Raw genomic sequence first — 22,030 nt, 5'->3', positions numbered from 1 at the left:
GAACCGCACAGACATCCAACATCACCTCTCCAAAACACAACAACACTATCCTCTCATAACCCATTTCACTCCCCCTAAAACTCCTACTATGACTCCTGCTATCACTCATACCGGTCCTCTTTTACTCACCTCAAATCCCCCATATCAACCCCACTCCGATTCCCATGATGCCCCCCATCACCCCCCAAATGCTTCTCAAAAGCCTGTTGATACTACATCACACAAATTAGCACACAACCTTCCCCCCTCCGGTTTCAATCAAAAGCGTAGTTAGTGTACTCACCGCAATCCCAAAATTCACCACCAGCGCCACCCCAAGCGCCCCCGCCACCACCATCGGCCCCAGCACAAAATCAAAATCCTTCCCGCTCCTCCCCACAATCATCTCCCTCCTCCTCCTCAACACCCACCAGCTCCAACCCCCCGTAAACGCCGCCACACCCAAGAAAACCATCCCCATCACCTCCCCCAGCAAGTTCCCTCCCTTCGAGCTCGCAGAGGCAGTGTACAAACTGATCGCCAACCCCCCCAGCAATACACAGATGTGCTGCCACTTCAAAAACGTCCGCTCGTTTGCCAGCCAGACTTTTGGTTCGATTTGCAACGGGCCAGAGTTCTTGATCCACTCCTTTGGTTCCGTCACTCCAGGGGGCATGGAGGTGATGCCCGCTTCGCGGGCGCGTTTGGCTCTGCTGTACTTGGACAGGGAAAAGCCGGGGAGGACGGAGGAGAGGGTGCCGTAGTTGATCTCGCGGTTCTCGCGGGGGATGAGGGGTTGGGACTGGGAGGACTCGCCGGCTTCGTCGCCGGCGGGGGTGGACACGGCCTGTTGTTGATTGGAGGTTGTAACGCCTGACTTTGGGGAGGCGGCGGCAGCAGCAGCGTCGGTCGCCATCCGGTCGGCGAGGTAGGATTTTGCTGCTGGGGACGAGCGGGAGGGTTTATACGACGACAGTTTGGTCCCCAGGAATGACCCGACCACTTGCTCGTTTTCCGCTCTGCGGGCGCGACGCTCTTCCTCTTCTTGGAAGGCCCGCTGGGGGTCCTTGCGGATGTCGGTGTTGAGGTCTGATAGCCAGAAGGGGAGGCGGTTGACGTAGTCCTCAAAGAGAGAGGCGACGCCCTGGACAAACTTGGAGAATCTGGGGCAGGGGTGGACAAGATGGGAGCCCATGAGGTCTTGGATCCAGACTGGACGGCCTCGCTTGTTGTTGACGTCCTCCTTGAGCTTGATCTCCAACACCGCGTAAGGGAAGCGGGAGACCTCGCTTTGGTTGATGTTCTTGAACGGGTGGGTCATGTTGCTGTTGTCGATATCCGCCCGATGCCAGTCCTTGGGATCGCGGCAGGGCCGGTCACGATCAAGCGTGTCCTCCCGGATGAAGGCAATGTCCGTATCAATAGAAATCCGCACCCGATCATCCCCCGGATTCTGAAACGCAGTCCTCACATAATTCGCCCTCACCAACGGCTCCAACTTGTTGTCCCTCACAAACTCCTGAATTGCGTCCGCCGTCCCCTTGAACTCTTTCACATCCTCCGCCTTCTGCCCCTTCCTCTCCATCTTCTGAACCGACTTTTCCATCTTGTACTCCCCATCCAGAAACGCCTTGACGTACTTCTCCTTGATCGCAAACTTCCTCTCCTCGCTCGTCCCATTCTCATGCAACAGCTTCTGCTCCAGCAAGATCTCCGGCCTCGCGCTCAACTGCCCATACCACCTCAACCTCAACGAACTCGCCTCCGCCTCCCTCTCCACCTTCTTCGAATACAGCTGGAACTTGGCATTATCAAAATACAACGACGTAATCGTCGGGTCCTGCTGCCCATCCACCTCCTTGGCCGACTGCTCACTATACACCAGCGCCGGCAGCCTCCTCAGGATGTACGTCTTGACCTCCAACAAGTTATCCGGGTGCACCCAAAACTTGTGCGCCGTGTACTTCTCCCCATTGTGCGTCTCAGGCTGGCTGTCCGGATCAATAGGCAGCACATCCCCCGCATCCGGCGCCTCAAACCGTCTAATCGCAAAATACATATACGACAGCTTGTTCAACAACGGCGAGTAAGCCTGCTCCGAGTTGAACGGCCGGTTCGACAAGTTGACCTGCATCATCGGCCGAATCTTGTACCGATCCCCCCTCTTGCGATCATGCTTCTTGACAATCTTCAAGAAGCCGGTATAGTTCAGATTGCTATACTTTTGCAGCTCCTTGACCTCGTTTGTGATCCCATCCAGCTCTGCCTCCATCTCTTTGAGTTTCTGTTTATCCACCGCCACCTCTTCATGTTTTCCCTCCTCCCCCTCTTCCTGGGCAGCATCATCCTCGCCACCCTCCTCGGACTGTTGCTGCTCATTCAAATGCTTCAACTTCTCCGCCGCCTCATCCGTCCTGTTGCGCAGCTCCTCAATCTTGGCCTCTTGAAACTTGGCCACTTTTTCGAGCTGGGTGTTGAAGATCTCGTCGCAGAAGCGGTTCTCGTCTTCTTCGGTCCAGGGCTCGTCCTCGTCGTCGGGCTTGTCCTCGCGGAGGATGGATTTCAGCTTGGCGTAGTCGATGTATTGGTCTTTCCAGGGCGGGTAGACCGACTGGCGGAGGGTTTTGCCGAAGCGCATCGTGAACTGTCGCCTTCTCCCGTTGGAGGCGTCGGTGTTATTTGTTGGGTGCGTGTTTGATTTGGGGGAGCAATGAAGATGATGTAGTGGAGTCTCGTGTTAACAGTAGAGGGAGAGACCTGCTGGTGCCACAGAGACAAAAGGTCGGGGAAAATGATGAAACAAAAATACAGTTGGAAAGAGAAAGCTTGCGATGAAGATGGCGGTTTTGGAGAGTGCAGAGTGGTGTCTCGTCATAAACCAACCAGGCCCCGCCGCGATGGCACAGAAACATTTCCCCACAGTACCCGTTGCCCCTGGTGCGGGCGTTAGAGGCTACCAAAAGTTTGAATTTGGTCTGAAATTTAGAGGTCATCAACTGGTTTTCGGCGCTGTTCAAAGCAACACAAGTCATGTATGACTTCAAACCTCTATGTAACGTGTTGAAAAATATTTGCTGTGAGAATTCGATGCTGTGTCATGTCTATCTACAATCAACCTCAAAGTACTCTTCAACCTCGATAGCTTCCCTGTCAAGTCCTCCAGCTCCAGCCATTGGCCAATCGACCACTGGGATCACCCACGTGCTCTTGGCGATATCTTCAGCACATGCAACTCAGCTTGCAAATCTAGACTCTTCATGTTCATAAACAAATCACAGCACATAAGTCATACAAAAGCTGTATTGTTTCGCTACTGGCATGTAATCATGATCCCTCCACGTCAAGTAAACTACTCAAGCCTCTCCATGTGTGCAAGGTTCTCCCCGTCTCCTCCCCATGACCAAACCCCCCTTTGGCATATCATATATATACTTCATACTTCAAGCAAACCAAAAACTCCAAAAAAACAAAACAACAAAAAAAACTCACGCTTTCCATCTTCCTCCAGTTTCATCGCATTCCATACAACCAATCTCCCAACAACTTCAACCCCTCTGTCGTGAGGTCCAAACTCTGATGCGCCAGCTCAGTCCAGTCTCTCACTAGCCTCTGCTCTTTCAACTTCCACGCTTTTCCCTAAGCCATTGCTGGAGTCTTGAACTGAGCCACCGCCGCCTTCGCCCTCTCTCTCACATATAGATCCGCATCATTAGTCTCCAAACCCTCCAGCTTCGACAAGACCCCAAGCTTAGCCAGCTCCGACGCCCTCTGCGCGCAAGGCTGCCTGTCCTCATCATCCTCCAGGACGCTCAGGTTCTCAAACAAGTGACAAAGACCTCTCCTCACATCCACCGATTCGTTGTCGAGGCTGCCCCCCAGCAGCTTCAACAACTCGGTCTGCGCAATCACCAACTGTCGATGCCTGGGGATACTTGCCGCAATGTGCACCAAGATAAACGTGATAGCCATAATGATCTTCGCCTGTGGGTACAGCGCCAGCGTGTCCCTCCCCTTGGAATACTTCCGGCCAAACGCCCCCACCACCCGTACCTTGAGCTTGTTCGCCAGAATCCCAAACAACCTGTTCTCCCCCAGCTCCGAAAACAAGTAATCCACCAGCTCCGTCTGGTCCTGCGGTGTGTTCGGGTTCATGATGAAATTTTGAATAAAACCCAGCGCCTGCTCCTGAATCGCAATCATGTCGTTCCTTGCTTTCCGCGCCGGGTTCAGGTCCGCTTTCCGCAGCATCTCGAGTTTTTCTTTCGCTTTTTGCATCCGCGGCGAGTTCATCCTGCGAGGGTTTCCATCCATGCCCCGCCATGTCCACAAGTGAGGCTCCTCTTCCTCTGTCGTTTCCGCGTCCATATCCTCGTCTTCGTCAGCATCCGTGGAGCGTCGCGGCCGCGTGTACGGCGCACCCTCTTCGGATGTGTCATCGCTGATCAGCTGGATGAGCCACCCGGGTTCCAACTCCTCCAGGAGTTGCTTCTTGCGGCTATTGTCAACTTCGAGGATCAAGTGCTTGAGTGCCCAGACCGCGTTGAGACGCAGCCCTGGCTCGTGAGAGTGTGCTTGTTCGCAGAGGATCTTGGAGATACCCGCTTGGAGAAGAGGCTAGTAAGATGAGTGTTAGTACATGTGATCAACCACTCAGAATTCGGGACAAAACTTACCTCAACCATGGGACTGGAGCTTGCCAAGAGGTTGATGACAACACTGCAAGCTGCAATTTGCACCTCCAAATCGGGGTGTTTCATGAGCTTGTAAACAGGCTGCCAGACATCGTGATCTAAAAAGGTCGTCCTTAGAATACTGACTGATCGCCCGAGACACCGCAACGCATGACAGGCCGCCAGAATCACGCTGGTGGGGTTCTGTCCATAAGCCAACCTCTCAGCCCCATCTTTCCCTTCCTTCTTGGAAGCCGACTTCCCCTTTCGATTTTGGGGCTTCCCGGGTCGTACCGCAAGCGACTCGACAATAAAAGGAACCAGCTCCTGAGAAGCAAGCTCCTTGCGGTAATCCTCTCGCGATGAACACATCCCCGCCACGAGCGTCAGTGCACTGTACCTCATCCTGATCCTATGGATGTACAATGGGACCGGCCCCGGCGGTCCGAGTTGGCACGATGGAGGGCTCCCTTCCGAAACCATACTCTGACGGGGAAATGCTGTCCACGGGCTCGGGATCAACGGCGAAGCCAAGAGCTCATATGCATCCTTGAGAAGCTTGGCCGTTGTCTTGATTACGCCACACTCATGAGCAGACTTCTGCAAGATCTCGCTCCCCCCAACCAAGCGCGCCAACACTTCCGGCGTTTTCTCCAGAATGGCCCAGTCCTTTTCCGTATCACTGTCAATAAATGTGGTCGTGTAAATCGACGGAGGAATTTCCTTCATATGATCCCTTATCAGATTGCAGAGTATAGGCACAAGGAGGTAAGCCAGTTCCTGTTCTCGGTCCAGGCGGGTGAGGTTGGCTTTGAACAGAGACGTCAGAACAGAAGCCGCTGCCACCCTCTCGAGCCCACTTGTCTTCCGCACAAGATTGAGAAGCCAGGGCACCACAGGACTCTCCGGGTTGTCAGCATCCGAGTCCTCACTGGCGGGATCGAGGCCAGTAAATTTGTATGTCTGAGAGCGCCTGTTTGATGAAGCATTCCGCGACAAGCTGGAGGGAGGAAGCTGGGCAACCTGGGAACTGCTCCTAGACTGGGAACCGGGCATTAGGGGAAGGAGATAGTCCATGGCCCCGTGGCTTTTGCCCGCGGCACCGCCAGCACCAGAAGCCCTTGGTTCTGCTGACGCAGGGGTAAAGTCGATCAAAGGGAGAACGGCTAGGATTGCCGGAGAAAGCACAAACATGCAACAACGGAACTTAGAGTTGCAAATGATGGCCGATATTGCTTCCAACGTCAAGGCGAGACTTGCCCCTCGGGGAGCCGGGGCTGGAATCATATCAGCTAGGCCATCTGTTTCCGCAACCATTTCCGCTCCAGGTATGACCTCGCCTCGGGCCACAATGAAACTGGCCAGTATCGTCGCGAGCGCATCCAGAACACCACTGTCGGCCAAAACGTTTTGATGTTCCTCTTTATTACATAACCGGGCAATCGAACTCAAGACCAAGCGCTTTTGCTCTTGTATGACCGAATCGGCAGAAGGTTGTGTAAGAATAGCATAAAATGACTCGAGATGTTCCGGTCTGAATAGAGCCTCGGCCAATCTGTTGAGATCATCGTGACCTGGTAGAGCAGCACTCGTGGCCTCGGTCATGTTGCGAATGATGCGGAGGGCTGTCAGAACGACCCGGGGCGAGTTTAGGTGGGCGAGAGAAATATAAGATAGGACTGTTGGGACAACGTCGACCGCATGAAGGGGGTTAAGAAATTGTGGCCCCCCTGACGAACGTTAGCACCAGGAGCAGCCGCTTGGGAGAAGAGATACTTGCCACCTGAGATACTTGCAAGCAGCTCCAGACACAGCAGACGAACAGAGTCCTCCTCTGTCCGCACGTGTGACGGAGCGCTACCTTGTAGCGCCTGGAGGATAGACCCCAGTATACCCTTCTCGACCCATTCTTCTTTGTTTTGCAGATGACCAATACACTTGTCCTTGATTGCTCGAAGCTCGGCAACCTGTTCTGAATAGCTTCTAGTTATCTTGTGCGGTGTGAGCACTGGAGGGCTCGAGGCCTGGGCCATCGTCATAGCGAGCTCGGGTTTCTGCTGATAGCTGCTGATCAAAGGGTGGCCAGCCAATAGAGACTGATTCGTGGAAAGGTATGTGGTCGTTCTTTGCGTCGGAGTATGTAGTTGTACGGTATTAGTTGTATGGCGGGCGGATTGAAGATGTAAAGATTGGAATGATGGGGAGCAAATGGCTAGAGGACGAGTCTGTGGGCACTAATGAACAAAAGTAATCGATGGGCTGAGATCTTGAGAGTGAGGGGGACCGTGTGGTGCGTCTGGGTGCTTTGGGATGTGGTTAAATCATTCATCGAATGCAACTGCTGCGATGGAAGTTCGACAGCTGGAAGGCGTAACCAATCGATGATTGAATGCAGATTGGAGCAAGCTAGGAACCCCACTCCGGCCCTGGGGTGGCCTGGCTCCCTGGCTCGCGGCTGCCGATGGCATGGGGGGGGCTGTGATAAGATAAGGCAAAGAGATCCCATTGCATCGAAATCCCATTCTGTTCCAAGATATCACCATCTGTCACTTTCACGGCTTCAAGATCAGCTGTAAGATAGTCTACTGAACCGCCGAGACCAGCGGGAATAGGCGAACGAGAGAGAAGCTTCCAACCCGTGGGCAGAGATATTCCACCAAAACCAGGGCAACCAAGCAACTGGGTTCCGGCCCTCCCAGTCATCGGCCTCACTCTGATTTGAACATGAGGCACTGCCCGCCTCTGATAGAAGTGTCCTGGCTGTGCATGTGTCACGGTGAGATCTGTAGAGCACTAGCAGGGCAACACATGGCGGTCTCCTCATGGGCCTTGACACATCTCGCTGTCACCGCCCAGGCAATACTCTGCTGTCAGTTCTGTTTTCCAGAACGCCAAGCCATCTTCCTGGTTTCTAGGGCCCCGGGTCTCCATCCGCAGCCAGTCCTGGGCTGCCCCAGGCCTCTCACCTTGCCTTGAATCTGCCGGCAAGTCGACCACCCTCACATGAAAACGTGATCCGTGTGGACGATCTCTTTGGCTCAGCTACCCAGCCCGCCTGCTTAGGTACTGCTGCACAACCATCCACAAGGCAAGGGGCAGTCATAAATATCAGATGCTGGTGCTGTTCCGCCCGTCACACGACTTCCTTACGTTCCTCCTACTCGGTTTCAGCGAAATACCTGTTCGGATATCGAATGTACCGCGTATAGTTCCCACTCGGCTGCGATCTTCACCTACCTAAACATAGAGCCGCCCAGGAAATCTCTTTGTCGTATTATCCGAACAGCAGTCTTGGCGATCCAGCTACACATACCGATACAGATACAGATACGGAAACAGATATCTACGACGATAAATAGATATCTCGAGGAAAATCCCCACCAGATCCGATTTTGCCATTGAGAGCCATTTTTTGTTCGGCCTACTTCGTCCCCAGCAGCAGCCGCCCTATGAGATTGTGGGGAAAAACGTTGTTCAACGGAGCCCCACCGTGCCATTGATCGGCCTGCCGCAGGAATTCCCATTCACAGCATCGACCGCGCATACACCTGCGCTCGCAGGAGGAAAGAGCTTGGGATGATGTTAACACCGTCCCCGGTCGTCTCCTCTGTCAATGCCTCCCCGAGAAGCAGCTTTCCCAACATTGGAAGCCACTATGTTCCCGCCTCCTCGCCCAGACAGTCTTCTCCCCGGGTCCAGGCTGTTGCCAAGTCTCGCCGACAATCGCATTCACCATTGTCATCCGCCGTCGCTTCTGCTGCTGCCCCAATAGCTGGGCCCTCGACCTCAACCACGACCACTACCGCTACCACTACCATCTCGACGACAATAGCGTCCGCGATCCCCCCCTCGAAACACTATGTAGCCGTCGACGCTGCAACCCAGTATTCACCTATGGAACGTATCAATTATGCTACAGGGGAACCATTATCTCATACCAAACCCGAAGGAGCCCAACCACACCAAACCCCGCCGACCACGCAGTCACGAGCCATGGCTGCTCCCGGCGACCACTACGCTGCCCAAGCGGCACCAGCAGCGGCGGTGACACCGGACCCGACCAAGAAGCCCGTCCCGCCGGCCGTTGCGAAGCAGCAGCACCAGCATACCGAGGCCGTAGCCGCCTCACCCTCAAAACGGCGAAACTCCCAGGGGCCAGGGAGCAGAGGCGCATCGCCATCACGAGATGCGGGACAAAACCCCTCACCCTCTAGCAAGCGCGCAAGGCCAGAACAGTTGCCGTCGAAAGAACTGCCACGAAAATATGAATTTTGCCTCACCGAAGATATGGTTGTTTTGATAGCGCATATGCTTGGAGAGCTTATTGAAACCAACGATGTGCTTGCTCTGAAGTCAGGCAATCTTACACGATTTCACTCACGGTATGTTGCTGCTGCTGCAAATGTCCGAGTTCCATGCTGACTTGTTCCAGTACGGCGCCTGGCATCTCAGTTTTGGATTACCTTCACCGCCTAGCGAGACATGCTACTCTCAGCCCACCACTTCTACTCTCCATGGTTTATTATATCGACCGACTATGTGCCTGCTACCCCGAATTCACCATCAACACGCTGACCGTGCATCGGTTCCTCATCACGGCTGCCACGGTAGCAGCAAAGGGCCTCTCAGACGCCTTCTGGAACAACTCGACCTACGCTAAAGTCGGGGGAATAAAAGTCAACGAGCTTAAACTGCTCGAGCTCGAGTTCCTGTACAGGGTGGACTGGAAAATTGTCCCCAACCCAGACATACTTGTGTCGTACTACAAGGGACTTGTGGAGCGGTGTCCAGGATACGTGCTTGAACGAGAAGAGATTCCACTCGAAGACGACGGCGAAGACGACGGCGAAGACGAGGGAGAGGACGATGACAGCGATGTGCTCGACGACGAGGACGATGACGACGAGGATGGTGATAATGATGGGGGCCACGACGAGGAGACAAGGAGCCAGTGCGTGCAATCACCACGATTCAAACAATCGGAAGAAGGGCGTTCACCTTTGAGATATCGCTAGGGGCTTACGCTTGGCGAGCCCTTCCTGCCGTCTTTGCCATGGGGAAAGAATGAAGCAATTCACGTGCGTCACACGGCAAACTGGACTGGGACGGCTATTACGATCGATTTTCTCAGCATATACGATCCACAGAACCCGCCGTTTAGCCTCGGTGCGCCAAGGCATGCAGTCGCAATAATGGCAGCCGGGCCTTTCCCAATCTGTAAAGAAGCGCAAGAGCTGGAGGAATCAGATCGTCGCCGTATACGGGAAGCTATAGCGGCCATTTTGGAAGCGAAAGCCGCTAAAGACGTGAAAAAACAGCGCGGTGATCGGGTTTTGGATGGAGAGAGAAGAAAAAAAAAGAAGAATATAAGAATTCTAGGATAGGCTCCTGGTGACATAGAAGCGTGAGAGAAGATGTTGCGAAGATACCACGAGAAGCGAAGAGGTTTATATGCATATAGCGTTGAATACAGCGATCAGGTTACAGGTCTCTAGTTTTTCTCAGACTATGGTGGTGGAATTCGGAAAAGTGATGTTGAAGACATCGGACGACGGTATTTTTGGACTGTTGAGCCAAACAGTGATGATATCGTTTATTCTCAGTTGTTCAAAAGACGATGTTGATGAACCCCTGCCAATCCCTCAGCACAGTGCCAAGACGGCTGGCCCAAAAGCTTGGGGGGACGTGCACCTCAGCTCGACGCCAAGACCTGGAGCATCATCACCAATCCAATTCCAATCTCGGCCGGCTTTTGTCTCCAACCGACAACCGAAACACAAACCGCCCACCATGAAGCCATCCCACCTACTCTCCGCCTTCGCGGCCCTCGCAACAGCAGTCACGGCCCAAGAATACGACGACGATGTTACCTATACCTCCCCTTCCACCGGGCGCATAGCACCAGTCTACATTCAACCCATCTCGTCTTCCTCCCCGCCGGTCCTCCTCGCCGAACTAAACTACCACCCCTCTTCTTCCACCAACCCCTCCTCAGAGGAGGATGCGCCAGCTCCATCCGTCCTGAGCTATGAACCCCCCGAATTCGACCCCGAGACGAAGCTTGTTAGAGTTGGGGTGTATGATGAGAAAACAGGGAGATGGGCCTCCTCGGCGGCGGTGGTGTCGGTGGAGAACTTTGGGCAGGGGTACCAGCCGAACTTTGTACTGAATGTGGATGAGAAGGGGGAGGAGGTGGTTGGGGTTGTGGTGAGGGGGGTGAGGGTTGATGCTGGGCAGACGAGGAATTTTGGGCCGAGGGTGGTGGTTAGGGGGATGGAGAGGGGGAGGCAGCCGGGGTTGGGGAAGCCGGTTGTGCTGAGCGCTGAGGGGAGGAAGGTGGAGGTTGAGGAGAGGAGTTTTCTTCAAAAGTGGGTGGCGATGATGGATGATATTATGGGGGTGTGTGCTAACGTGAGAATAGGTACTGGTGGGCGATTCTTTTGGGTGCTGTTTTGCTGCTGGGAGGTGGTGGAGATGGGAAATGAGAGGTTTTGGGCATATCATCATGAGTTTTTGGCATTCATTATGGCATTTTCTGTTGTCTTTTTTCTAGGGGCTTGTGTCATGGCGTGTGGTGGTCTGTTTGTGTATTCAACAAGAGGGAGGCGCTGTTGTTGTTCTTTTCCATGGACACGGACTGGTTTCTCTGATCAAGCTGTCGCTCCTCTCTCTCTACAATCACCCGTCCCGATTCACAGGTCGGCGGCAAGCTGCCGCTCTAGACTTGTTGATCATTCGATGGCCTTTGCGCGACGCAGCGCAGCGCGAGCCCTCACACAGTGGGCTAGCTGGTGGCTACTGCCGTCAGCTCTCGGACCCCTGTCAGCTGGTTGCCAGTGGTGATCGAGCCGATAAAGTTTAGCGCAGTTTCGCCCGCACCTCAGCCCCACAAATAAGCTTTCCAATAATAAAGCTGAGAGGTGCACTGCGGCAGCGACCATCAGATCTCCATCTGCCACGACTTCCACCCCTACTTTCCTTCTATTCTGCCCCCGCTCTGCGTTGTCACTACACGCAAACTCCAAACCTTAAACTCTACACGGTCCGACTCGCGAGTTTTCTACCTTGCAATCCTAACACAACACTACAAACAAATCGCAAATATGGCTTCCAACGGTGCTACAGACCCCACTGCGGTTGCCGAGGCTGGCGCTGCCCAGACCGATTTCAAGGGCAAGGGCAAGAGCGCCGAGCAGCCAGTTGATGATACCTCTATGGTCGAGGACGATGATGATGATGACGATGAGGAGGAGGTCGAGGAGGTATGTTTTCTTTTTGCTGCGACTCGAGACACTTGCGCGATTCGCGAGTCGCATTATTACTTTGGAGGAGGGGCAACTTGCTAACAGTGTTTACTACAGGAGGCCGAAGTTGGTATGTTTACCTAAATCAAAACAAAGAATGCCTACGTCATATCGAGTCGCATAACTAACCATCTCACAGAGGAGGATGGCATGGAGGAGATCGACCTCGAGAACGTCATTGGCCGTCGCACCCGCGGCAAGGTCATCGACTTCGCCAAGGCCGCCGAGGAGAACCCTCCCGAGGGCGACGACGACGAGGAGGACGATGACGACTTCGAGGCTCCGGATGAGGAGATGAAGGACGCCTAAAATCACCAAAGCGTCACTTTCATTCTCTCTCTCTCTGACGTTTTCAGATCTTTCTTTGCGGCATCGTTTTTTGATTTACGACACTGAAATGAGCATGAGCCTTTAATGATGTTGAGGAAGAAACACCAGATCCGGGCCCATGGCTTCTTTTCTCGCCAGTCTCCTATACAGGAGGGATGATTTGGTTGTGTGGTTTTTTCATAAAACATTGCGATTTCATCTAGTCTGATACACAGGAGGGGTGGTTTTGGGAAATGGGTTTCGGACAGAAGAGGACAAATTTATAAGAACAGAAAAGACTTTTGTGGTCTGAACAGAGGGGGCTTGCTATACAGGAGGATGCGACCCTTGTAGAGAGGGTTGCGATCTGGGAATTGTCTAGCTCTCTCCGGCTATGGATTGGATGTGGCTTGCGGTTTATGAAATTCAAAAGCGCATCTTCGAGTCGCATCTCACCCCTCATGGAACGTCAAGCTGCATCCTCGTAAACAATGCCGTGTTTCCGGGTTCCCCTCCTTTTTGCTGAAGGGAGCTGTTGTCAACGTCGGCACTACCCCTGCTGCATTTTATTTTTGGCTTTGGTAAGGCTTGGTCCACTGGGGAATGCCCAGAGTTTGGTGAGATCCATTTTCAGCCCAACGGGGAAGAGAGTTCACATGCATTGCCTCGTCAGTTGGACCTTGAGAGTGAAGATGTCAATGTGCAAAGTAAAAGCTGCAGCTAATAGGGGTTTTGCAGAGCAAGTGATTGGAGATCAACAATTAGCGGACTATAACACGGAGCACACTTTCTAGTTTCCTGCTCCGTTGCCGGTAGCCAACCCCTTAAGGGTTGGATTGCTTGCTGTAATAAATCGAGACTTCAATTGGCCAACAAAAAAGTTCTCCTTTCTCGCTGGTTTTTTGACTCTTACCCCTTTGCCCCCATAAATTTTGGGAGAGGCTCTTTTTAAAAGCTGGCCAGTCACATCGTGCGGAAAGCTTGGGGTGGACAAAGGACACTCTTACAGGCCACGCGCACGCAGCAGGCAACGTACGTCCTAAAGAACACCTACCCGGTAGTTACACAGCACCACGTAGTCTAAACCTTAAATCCTTGTGATCAGGCCAGGTGCTGGGGGAAAAGTTCCACCTTACAACAACACACGAACAACTCCTACTCGCGACAAAACAAGAGAGCGCCACAGTTTGGGGAAAGGATAATAATGGATAGAGGGTCGTTTGGGAGATAGCGCTGCGATACAACGAACAATACCTAGAGAATACTATCCGGCGACCGGATAGGGGGTAGGATAAGATGGCTTCTCGGTGAGTTTTTGGGTTTTTTTCTGCCTGCGCGCGCGCGCGCGCATCGAAGGGAATAGGATGGGGTGGTGCGCGACGGTTCTTGACAGCGACACCAACGTCATTGAATGCAAAGAACCCGCGATGGCTTCACTCTGCCAGTTTGACGACGCAACCGCTGCCGCGCCATGAACCCCGATGGCCAGCGCAACCCACCCTACGACAACCCCATCCTCGAGGCGCGCCGCATTGTCACCTCCCTCTTACCAGCAATAACTAACACCCCCCTTAGATTCCCCTCCTCAACCCTCCACCAACGCGACTCCCGCTCCGACCTCTTCAAAGGCTACTCCGGCGGCCCTTCCTCCCGCACCGCCTCCCCATCAACCTTCAACTCCCAACCCGGCCGAGCAGGCGGCGGGTATGGCTACGGGGGGTACACAAGCAACAATGGCAGTTCATCACTAGGAATCGGCGAGGGGAGTTCCGGCAATGGCGGGTATCGGTCAGCGACTCCAAATCGAAAGTGTGTTTCCCCCTCTCCTTTCCCACCCCTTCTCTACCTTTCTTTGTTTTTTCGTGGTTCCAATCGCTAAGGTGCTCGGCTGGAACTAGGGGCCAATACTCAGACGCGGTCCTCAACGAGCTCGAATCCCAAAACGACGCCCAGGTCGACGGCATCCTCGGCAAGGTCCGGATACTCAAGGACATGACGGTTGCGATTGGGGACGAGATCAGGGAGAGCTCGGCGCTGGCGGAGAAGATGAACGAGGGCTTTGATAACACGAGATTGAGACTGAGGGGGACGATGAACAGGATGTTGGTCATGGCCGAGAGGACGGGGGTTGGGTGGAGGGTTTGGTTGGCGTTTTTCGCGGCGGTGATTGTCTTGTTTGTTTGGGTATGGTTGTTTTAGCCTGTTTGACCTAGACTGATGGGATGGACGGCTGGTGGGGGAAAAGGATATGAAGTAATAGTGTGGATGAGGGCGGAAAGGGAAAAAAGATGGACGTGAATACGAAAGGAGGGAAAGGGGTGGGAGAATGATGTGAAAAATGCATGGGCGCTTGGGTTTGACTCTGCTTTCTTGGCTTCATCCAGTTATATAAAGCTCTGTTCGACATGCAATGGCGGGCCTGGTAATGTTTTGGTTTACAAATTTATTTAATATTGGTACATGGATTCTTTTCTCACTTTTGATATGCTGCCAGGGCGTGAATGAAAATGGGATGCAATGCTTGACTACCTCAACCAGTTTCGCGCCTCTTCCATGCCTTTCATCAGTGTAATACAAAACTCAAAAAAGCCCTATGAATCCGGTTCCATAACGATACGCCATACTCCCAGTTTAAGACAAACAAGATGGGTATCATACTTGAACTAAACCACACACACTCCCTCTTCGACCACCACCACTCAACCTTCTTAACCATGTCGACTCCTCCTAAAACTAGCATGAGGACTACTCCCAATCATACTACTCCCGTCCAAGCTCAAAAACCCACTAATATCGTGATTCAGACTCGACCTAGGATCAAACCTTCCCATCCCACTGCTCCTAAAGTTCCCCCCACTACTCCTGAAATTCTGCTGCTGCTGCTGCGGCGGTGGGCCAACAGCACTGCTCCTGAAATTCGCCTGCTGTTGCTGCTGCCGTCTAACACTCCCCCCGCCTCTGGCAAGACTAACATTCCCCTGCGTCCCATCATCGCTAAGCTCAGCCTCGGAGTCAGTATGCTCATAACCCGCCCCGTCCATCCCGAACCCGGCACCACCGCTAACCCCACTGATCCCGCTCGCGTCAGGAATCTCGTCGTCCAGGTCAGCCTCCATGTCCATATCATCCCCCGACTCAACCCCCCCTTCCAACTGCCGAGACGAAACAAGGTCTTCCTCTTCCAACATGTCATTCGCTCCTCCGTCGCGGTAGTGGTTGTCGTCATTGTCATTCCCACCATACAAATCATCGTCGTTACTGTTGTTATTCCCATGTCTCGGTTGGCTCTGCTGCGCCATGAGATCTCTCATCCTCTGCTCCTGCGCACGAACGGTAGCCACCCGTGACTGAAGCTCCCTCCTCTCCATCCGGCGCTGCTGTTGCACCTCGGTAAGCGAAACATCGTTCGGGTCGACAGAACTGCTTTCATCTCCCGACGTGTCAAACTGCGCGGTTTGAAAAGTGTTGTTGATGTTCTGCTCCGTATCCCCCTCCTCTTCGTCCGTATCATCACTCGCACCATCATACCCAAACCCCCCTCCCTCGGGTATATCATCATCCAAGTCTCCCTCGGGTATCTCATCATCCAAATCCTCCCCTGGCACGGCATCATCCAGATCATCGTCATCATCATCATCATCATCATCATCATCAAGATCACCCTCGAGAATTTCATCATCCAAATCCTCTTCTTCCATGTCCATCATCCCCTCGGGAATCTCCCCATCCAAATCAACCTCCATCCCCTCTTCTTCCTCACCTTCCTCAACACCCTGCTCCTCCTCGGCAGCCTGCGCCTCGGCCAGCTCCTGCGCTACCATCTCCCTTCTTACCGCCTCGGCGTGCTCCTCTTGTTCACGTTTCTCTTCCCTCATCTGGAATAATGTCTTGGCTAGACCGGGGGGTTTAAGCCATTGCTGGCCGTGGGTCGCGATGTGGGCTTGGCGACGGCGGATGAGGTCCTCGTCGGCTTTTAGGCGGCCTAACAAGGAGCGGTCGATGATTGAGTTGGTGGAGGAGGAGGATGATTTGTTGTTGTGGCGGGAGTTGGGGGGAGGGGGAGGGGGGACTAGGGAGTTGTTGTCGAGGGTGGTGGAGGATTCGGTGAAGGCTGTGGAGGGGTGGTAGGATTGTTGGGGGGGGTGGGCGCGGCGGGGGGAGGTGTACCATGAGGAGTGGCTCTGTTGTAGGAGAGAGGGTTAGTGATAGAATGCAAAGGAGGGAGAGGAAACGGGGGCTTACATCTCGGGGGGTGAGGTCGGGTAAGGTAGAGAACATGGTTGCGGACAGTTCGCTATCAGTTATGGATTGATTGCAACGTCGACTCTTTGCACCTCATTTCTGGTTGGTAGCTGAAGTAGTTGGGGATCTCTTCTACTATGATCAATTTAAAAATCAGTCGTCCCAAGTGATATCACAACATTGGTTGTGACTGTTGAACCGTGACTGCAAGCTTCGTCGTTGCGACAATGAATGTTGACTTTGAGCTGTCGCGCTTCAAAGTCGCGACCTCTCTGGACGAATGACGACAAATTGTTTATTCCACAGTGCCATCTTCTGCCATCCAAGCTGTATTGATACTGTATACAAGATACTTACCCCACGATGCGGCGACATGATATGGTCTGTGCTCCCAAGGGCCAGGGGTCGCACAGTCCACACCCGCACCGGGAAACTTGGCTTTTTAACTCCCCGTGGGTCCCTGAGGTCAACCCTGAGATTCAGCCATCCTTCAGGACGAAAAGTATAGAGGGGTTGTTGGCGACTACCCCTCCATAGGTGCCCTTATTTCTTTGTTCGCCACCGGGAGAACCAAGAGTGGTAATGCCTCGGTGCTGTTTGGATGCCGTCCACCTGTGGTCTGGGCCTCGGGTTTCAAGACATTTCAAAACATAACTGCCTAAGGAAAGCTCCTTGCCAACGGTAAACGGCACGAAAACGGGTTTTCTCTGTCGCTCGTCGGAGCATTGGTACCCGTCTCAACACCAAGACCGAGGGGTAAGCTCATGTGTGGAAACCCTCGTGAAAGCAACCAAGCCCGGTGGTGGTGGACAAGACAAGCCCCGCCACGCTCATAGCATCCGACTCAACCTGCCGTGAACTGAAGAGTCAGTCGAGCTTGTGTCCCGTGTTCTCCGGGACCAGCCGAGACAACTGTCATTGTGGATGAAGCCGACTGGTAGTTATCAAGAACCGGTATGGCAGACAAAAGACGTCTTACCAAATAAGCTCCCGACCATGGCAACACAAGTTGGGTTATCATTATCAGATTGTGCGACCTGGATCACTCGATTTGAATTACCCATCCCTTCGGACCCGTGGACCTCGACGAAAATCCAGGGGCATTTCGTCCCGAGGGTCCCACAGGAAACCGTAGTTTTTGTGAGGTAATAATGGCAAGCTGACCTCCTGCACAAGAGCTTGAATTCCGTCTGAATGCTTCAGTATTGCCTCCTTGCGGGCCTTTCCCTACCTGCATGGAAGGCCACCCGCTGAGCGCCGCTGTAAATGAACATGCAGCCAATTCTCGCCTGCCACGCTAACGAGCTCACCCTTCGGAATTTCTCGGAATGGCAATGGCAAAAGGGGGAAGACTGCGCGTGGGGAGACATGAGGGAGCCGCGTAGCCGGTCGTGTGCTCAATCTTTGCCGTGACCAGTTGAACAGAGGGAAAAAGAATATTCTTACGTCTTGTTAAACATGACTGGCCGGAAAGCTGCTGGGAATAAGGCACATACAGCTGGCCTTGCAGCCTTGTCAAAGGGTATTCTCGGGCGATAGCTGAACGGGCGGTCTGGATGGCAAGGTCCATCAAAGACCGGGAACCCGCCGATCTCGGCCAGCGGAACGGGCGACAGCTCAGAAGCCAGAAGGAGAGAGCACGATGACTCCCAACTCCGGTGGAGCGATTCCGGGCATGAACAAGCACGCAGATCAGATGTTTGGCTCTCAAACATGCTGCTGATGAATGGCTGCTGTCTATTCATACAGTCACCCTCCAGCAACGCCCCCCACGAAGTGGAGCCTTGCCTCCCATCCCCTTGCCCAAGCCAGGGTTCCACTGCGCGTCTCTCTACCCCGCCTTGAGGGGAATTTGGGTTCATCGTTGCGGGAAGAGTCTCAGGTCGCCAGGATCACCCTCTGCCCCAAATACGGCCCTGCGGCTCTGGCTGAGACGGGAAACACAGCAGAAGACAGCCAAACATATGCAACGTTCCACCGCGGGATGCTGTCGCGTGGTCTGAAAACCGTTTTCCCAACTTCAGATGATGCGGGTGCCAGAGGGTGTGGTGAAGGTGGACGAGAGTTTCCGTCCTGATGGGACTGTTTCCACCCGCGGCGATACGGCCGACCATCGGTGATCTCGGGATGACAAGGTAGGGTGAGTAGCTACCACACTTTATATGCTTAAAACCCAGGCCTTCGCTGGATGAGATGGGGTGGTGGTGGTGGAGGAGGGGGAGCCGGCCAAGTCTTAAAGACCAGTGACGTCTGTGCGTAAGGCGATCGGGCTGCGGGGGCCACCCCTTCGTTCGAGATAAGGAACGTTGAGGCTGGTCTTGGTGTGTTGTGATTGGTTGAGAGTCTGCCTTTTCTGTGATAATCTTTTTACAGCAGCCTTCTCCACGACTCGTTGGACTTGGTGAGGTCACAGTGAGAAAGCTGCATGCAGATGTGCCGAAACTCAGTTTACCCTCTCGTGCGGCAGGCAGATGGGATGCGGTCCTTTTTTTCTCTCGCCATTTTTGGTTTCTGTTGCAGTGCAGTGCCGTCCAGTCGTGACCTTGGATGAATTTTCATTCATCTTCCATTGGCCAATCCGTCGCCAATCGAGCATTCTGTGCTCTTCTGACCAGCTCCCTAGATTGGGCCAAGACGGGTCCAACCTCCGGCATGGTGTAGGGGGCGATGATGAGCGTGTGGCTTTCCCTAGGTAGTCGTCATTCTCGAGGAAGACATACAGAGTGGGAGTTTATGAGGTGAGAGGAAGATGCCTACACTACACTACCTATTCGCGGCACGTGGTGGGATCCCCATGTTGATCTGGCTAGCTGGTATCATGTGTCAGCGATTTTCTCTGTTACTTCCATGTCTATTCAAGCGGATCGCCGTGATTGCTGTCTGGTGTTTTCGGACATGTTGAACGATACCGGCTGACAGGGACCCCAGAGACGTTCCTCCGCACGCTTTCCCTGGTGTCCTGGGTTTGGCGCTTGAGCTGGCGACATCGGCCGGTCGTCTTTGAAAACGGTGTTATCTGATTGGTGAGAATGTTGCGGGACTGGGACGGCCCAACTTTTTTGAACCCTGGCGCCGGACAGGGATGGTGGGATGCTGAGGCATGCTGTGGATGCTTCGCATGCAGGCGATGCCAGTGGATCTTGCGCTAGTCCATTATTGGTTCTGCAAGATGCAGCCATGGTGTGGGGTGCACAACCCGCTGTGTTCATGAAGAACACCTACCAACGCCTCCAACCGGGCATCAGGCCTGTATTTCCATGGCAAAACACTTTTACACAAGTGATTTCACTCAACCTCCCAGATTCGCTGGCAATATCATCTCTCATCAATATCTGTTATGCTTGGCAGCCGGAAGCGGAGAACATGCTGACCGGAATCTTCAGGCTCGTGTTCTTTATCATCACTTTCTCCAGTACGCCGAGAAGGAGGTCGGCCCGTCTTGATGTGTCCTACTCCTAGGTATTACGCCTGAAACTGTTCGGATGGTATTACTGGATTTATTTTACAAGTGTATAAAGTTACTGTGACCGCGGAAATACTCACATCAAACACTTCACATTGCCGGTGTCCAGTGATTCTGATTCGACATGAATAGGACGATGACAAGCCACCGGACCAGGGCAACGGACAGTTCTTCCATGCGGTGACACCGTCAGACAGCTTCAAATGCGTGCGCGCTTTTTACACAAACCGTAGCAACCTGCAGGAGAGGAGAGAGATGGTGAGCTATGAATGCCACTCAATATTGTAGCATGTGGGAGACCATCCGAGATGGCAGATGTAGGGTAGCTAGTAGCAGATGGAGTGCACTGGATGAATACCCCACCCACGAATAAGCGACCAGGTGGAAGGTGTCTCCCCACCTCCCCCCACTCACCCTTCGCAGCAACACACCTTCAACACCAGCAGCCACATGTCATTGCCTTTAGCACTCGGGTCACTTTCCACCATCCATCTTCCCCCTTGTATCCAGGTTGTCTTGGCTACGTCTGCTCTCCGCTCCGGTTGTTCTGCCTCAATTGAGAAACGAGAACCCCAGATCCAACACGCAAAGCTCCTGGGCAGCATCCTTGGCCAGAACGGATAGCTTGCTGCCATCGGCCGTCTCCGAGCTCTCTTCATAAAAGCAGGCTTGCCGCCCCTCCACGACCACCTTCTCTCTCCTCCTCCTCCTCCTCCTCCCTCTTTCTTTCACGATTCCGCACTTCCCCCTCCAAACAACCACCACTCAACCTCGAGTCCCACCTCGACCCGTGAAGCAACAGCACTCTCTCTTGGAGTGTATAGCTAGTTCTAACGGTAAGTTCTCTTCGGATCGGCAACCCTTCCCATCCCCCTCGCAACACCCAGCCCCAGACACGATGTGATGAAAGACAAGATATGTTTCGAGGTATCTCAAGAGCTCGGCCACCTCGTGAGAACTACGACAGCCTTTGATCGAAGGCAATGGACAATCTGGCCAGCATGCGACAAACATCAACACCCCGCTCCATGCCCACCAAGGTCTCGGGCGCCGCCAAGGGATCTTCCGAAGCTCTATCTCTGGATGACGTCGAAACTCAGCATGTCCACCCAACTGCGGGGCCCCGATAACCACTCCGGCGCATCCAATTTATCCCACAACGAAGCCGAAACCCCTCCTCCCAAGAAACAAGCAACTCCTCGCCTGCCATTCATATTTGGGCGGCAGGCACCGGGCGAACACGGGCGAACGCGGGCGTCTCTGCTTGTGCTCCGAAGTGTGGATATGACATGGTGGATTTCGCATGTGGATGCGGAATGGAGGGGGTGGTGGTGCTAGTGGTGGGGGAACACACACACCCTCCCCCGCTCTCACACTCCCAATCCCGGTCTTGGCCCCCCCGCCCCTCCCACCCCGCCTCCATATTGCGTTACGACGTGCCGACGCCGTTTGGTGCTTGGTACATGTCGGCAAGGACAGCCAGGCGTCATGAAAGGCTTCGCTTCTCGCCTATCGATGATAGGATGGGTGCTCCTATCAGAGCTGCGGGAATATAGCCGCATGGACACACGATAAGGCCTCTGGGTGCTACACGCCTGTCGTCATCCCGCGCCGGTTGGGGTTCTACCGTTCTTTGGATGGTCCAGATTGCATCACAAGTCTTGGGAGCTATGGCTCAGGAGAGCTGCCTATCAAGGAGCATGCATCATGCCACGCCAATATCCGATGCCTCGAGACATTCTAGACCCGTCCCCCAATACTTGGGACGATCCCACGCTGGGCATTTGTCGGCCACCTTCTGCCTCTGATAACAACTATTCAGCATTCTGGCTGTGGTTGACCGGCTCTGGGTGGGGTGATGGTCCTGTCTGGTGGCTACACACAGCGTTCGGATACGGGACGTAGCTGGCAGCTCAAGCTTTGGGCCACAAAGCCCTCAATTGAGTTCCGTGACTGCCTTCAGGGCTTTTCACCTGTCTCGCGGCGACCTGGCGTAACCCGCACATCCACACTGGACCATTGGTCCTCTCCCTCGAACTTTAAACAGTTTCCCACCACCCATC

The 22,030-nt window shown here is 53.8% G+C and overlaps 7 protein-coding genes across 7 annotated transcripts; 4 read left to right on the top strand and 3 right to left on the bottom strand.

The window, feature by feature from the left end:
- Positions 1 to 125: 125 nt before the first annotated feature.
- Positions 126 to 2,617, bottom strand: PODANS_3_7040 (uncharacterized protein; the record flags this gene model as incomplete). Its single annotated transcript, XM_001909471.1, has 2 exons — positions 126 to 212; positions 284 to 2,617. The coding sequence occupies 2 exons, from the start codon at positions 2,615 to 2,617 to the stop codon at positions 126 to 128; spliced, it is 2,421 nt and encodes an 806-aa protein (XP_001909506.1).
- A 998-nt stretch (positions 2,618 to 3,615) lies between these two features.
- Positions 3,616 to 6,688, bottom strand: PODANS_3_7030 (uncharacterized protein; the record flags this gene model as incomplete). The annotated part of the gene is made up of 3 exons (XM_001909470.1): positions 3,616 to 4,566; positions 4,653 to 6,328; positions 6,511 to 6,688. 3 exons carry the CDS (start codon positions 6,686 to 6,688, stop codon positions 3,616 to 3,618), a joined length of 2,805 nt encoding a protein of 934 aa, XP_001909505.1.
- A 1,537-nt stretch (positions 6,689 to 8,225) lies between these two features.
- Positions 8,226 to 9,664, top strand: PODANS_3_7020 (uncharacterized protein; the record flags this gene model as incomplete). The annotated part of the gene is made up of 2 exons (XM_001909469.1): positions 8,226 to 9,031; positions 9,082 to 9,664. The coding sequence occupies 2 exons, from the start codon at positions 8,226 to 8,228 to the stop codon at positions 9,662 to 9,664; spliced, it is 1,389 nt and encodes a 462-aa protein (XP_001909504.1).
- A 436-nt stretch (positions 9,665 to 10,100) lies between these two features.
- Positions 10,101 to 11,492, top strand: PODANS_3_7010 (uncharacterized protein; the record flags this gene model as incomplete). Its single annotated transcript, XM_001909468.1, has 1 exon — positions 10,101 to 11,492. One exon carries the CDS (start codon positions 10,101 to 10,103, stop codon positions 11,490 to 11,492), a length of 1,392 nt encoding a protein of 463 aa, XP_001909503.1.
- A 260-nt stretch (positions 11,493 to 11,752) lies between these two features.
- Positions 11,753 to 12,262, top strand: PODANS_3_7000 (uncharacterized protein; the record flags this gene model as incomplete). Its single annotated transcript, XM_001909467.1, has 3 exons — positions 11,753 to 11,911; positions 12,011 to 12,023; positions 12,093 to 12,262. 3 exons carry the CDS (start codon positions 11,753 to 11,755, stop codon positions 12,260 to 12,262), a joined length of 342 nt encoding a protein of 113 aa, XP_001909502.1.
- A 1,296-nt stretch (positions 12,263 to 13,558) lies between these two features.
- Positions 13,559 to 14,461, top strand: PODANS_3_6990 (uncharacterized protein; the record flags this gene model as incomplete). The annotated part of the gene is made up of 3 exons (XM_001909466.1): positions 13,559 to 13,569; positions 13,838 to 14,071; positions 14,161 to 14,461. 3 exons carry the CDS (start codon positions 13,559 to 13,561, stop codon positions 14,459 to 14,461), a joined length of 546 nt encoding a protein of 181 aa, XP_001909501.1.
- Positions 14,462 to 14,970: 509 nt separating this feature from the next.
- On the bottom strand, positions 14,971 to 16,137 carry PODANS_3_6980 (uncharacterized protein; the record flags this gene model as incomplete). Its single annotated transcript, XM_001909465.1, has 1 exon — positions 14,971 to 16,137. One exon carries the CDS (start codon positions 16,135 to 16,137, stop codon positions 14,971 to 14,973), a length of 1,167 nt encoding a protein of 388 aa, XP_001909500.1.
- Positions 16,138 to 22,030: the final 5,893 nt, after the last annotated feature.

The sequence above is a fragment of the Podospora anserina genome, chromosome 3, assembly GCF_000226545.1.
Source record: "Podospora anserina S mat+ genomic DNA chromosome 3, supercontig 2".
Classification (NCBI taxonomy): Eukaryota; Fungi; Ascomycota; class Sordariomycetes; order Sordariales; family Podosporaceae; genus Podospora; species Podospora anserina.
The sequence above is the reverse complement of the archived record's forward strand: the minus strand, read 5'-3'. Positions and strand labels throughout refer to the sequence as shown.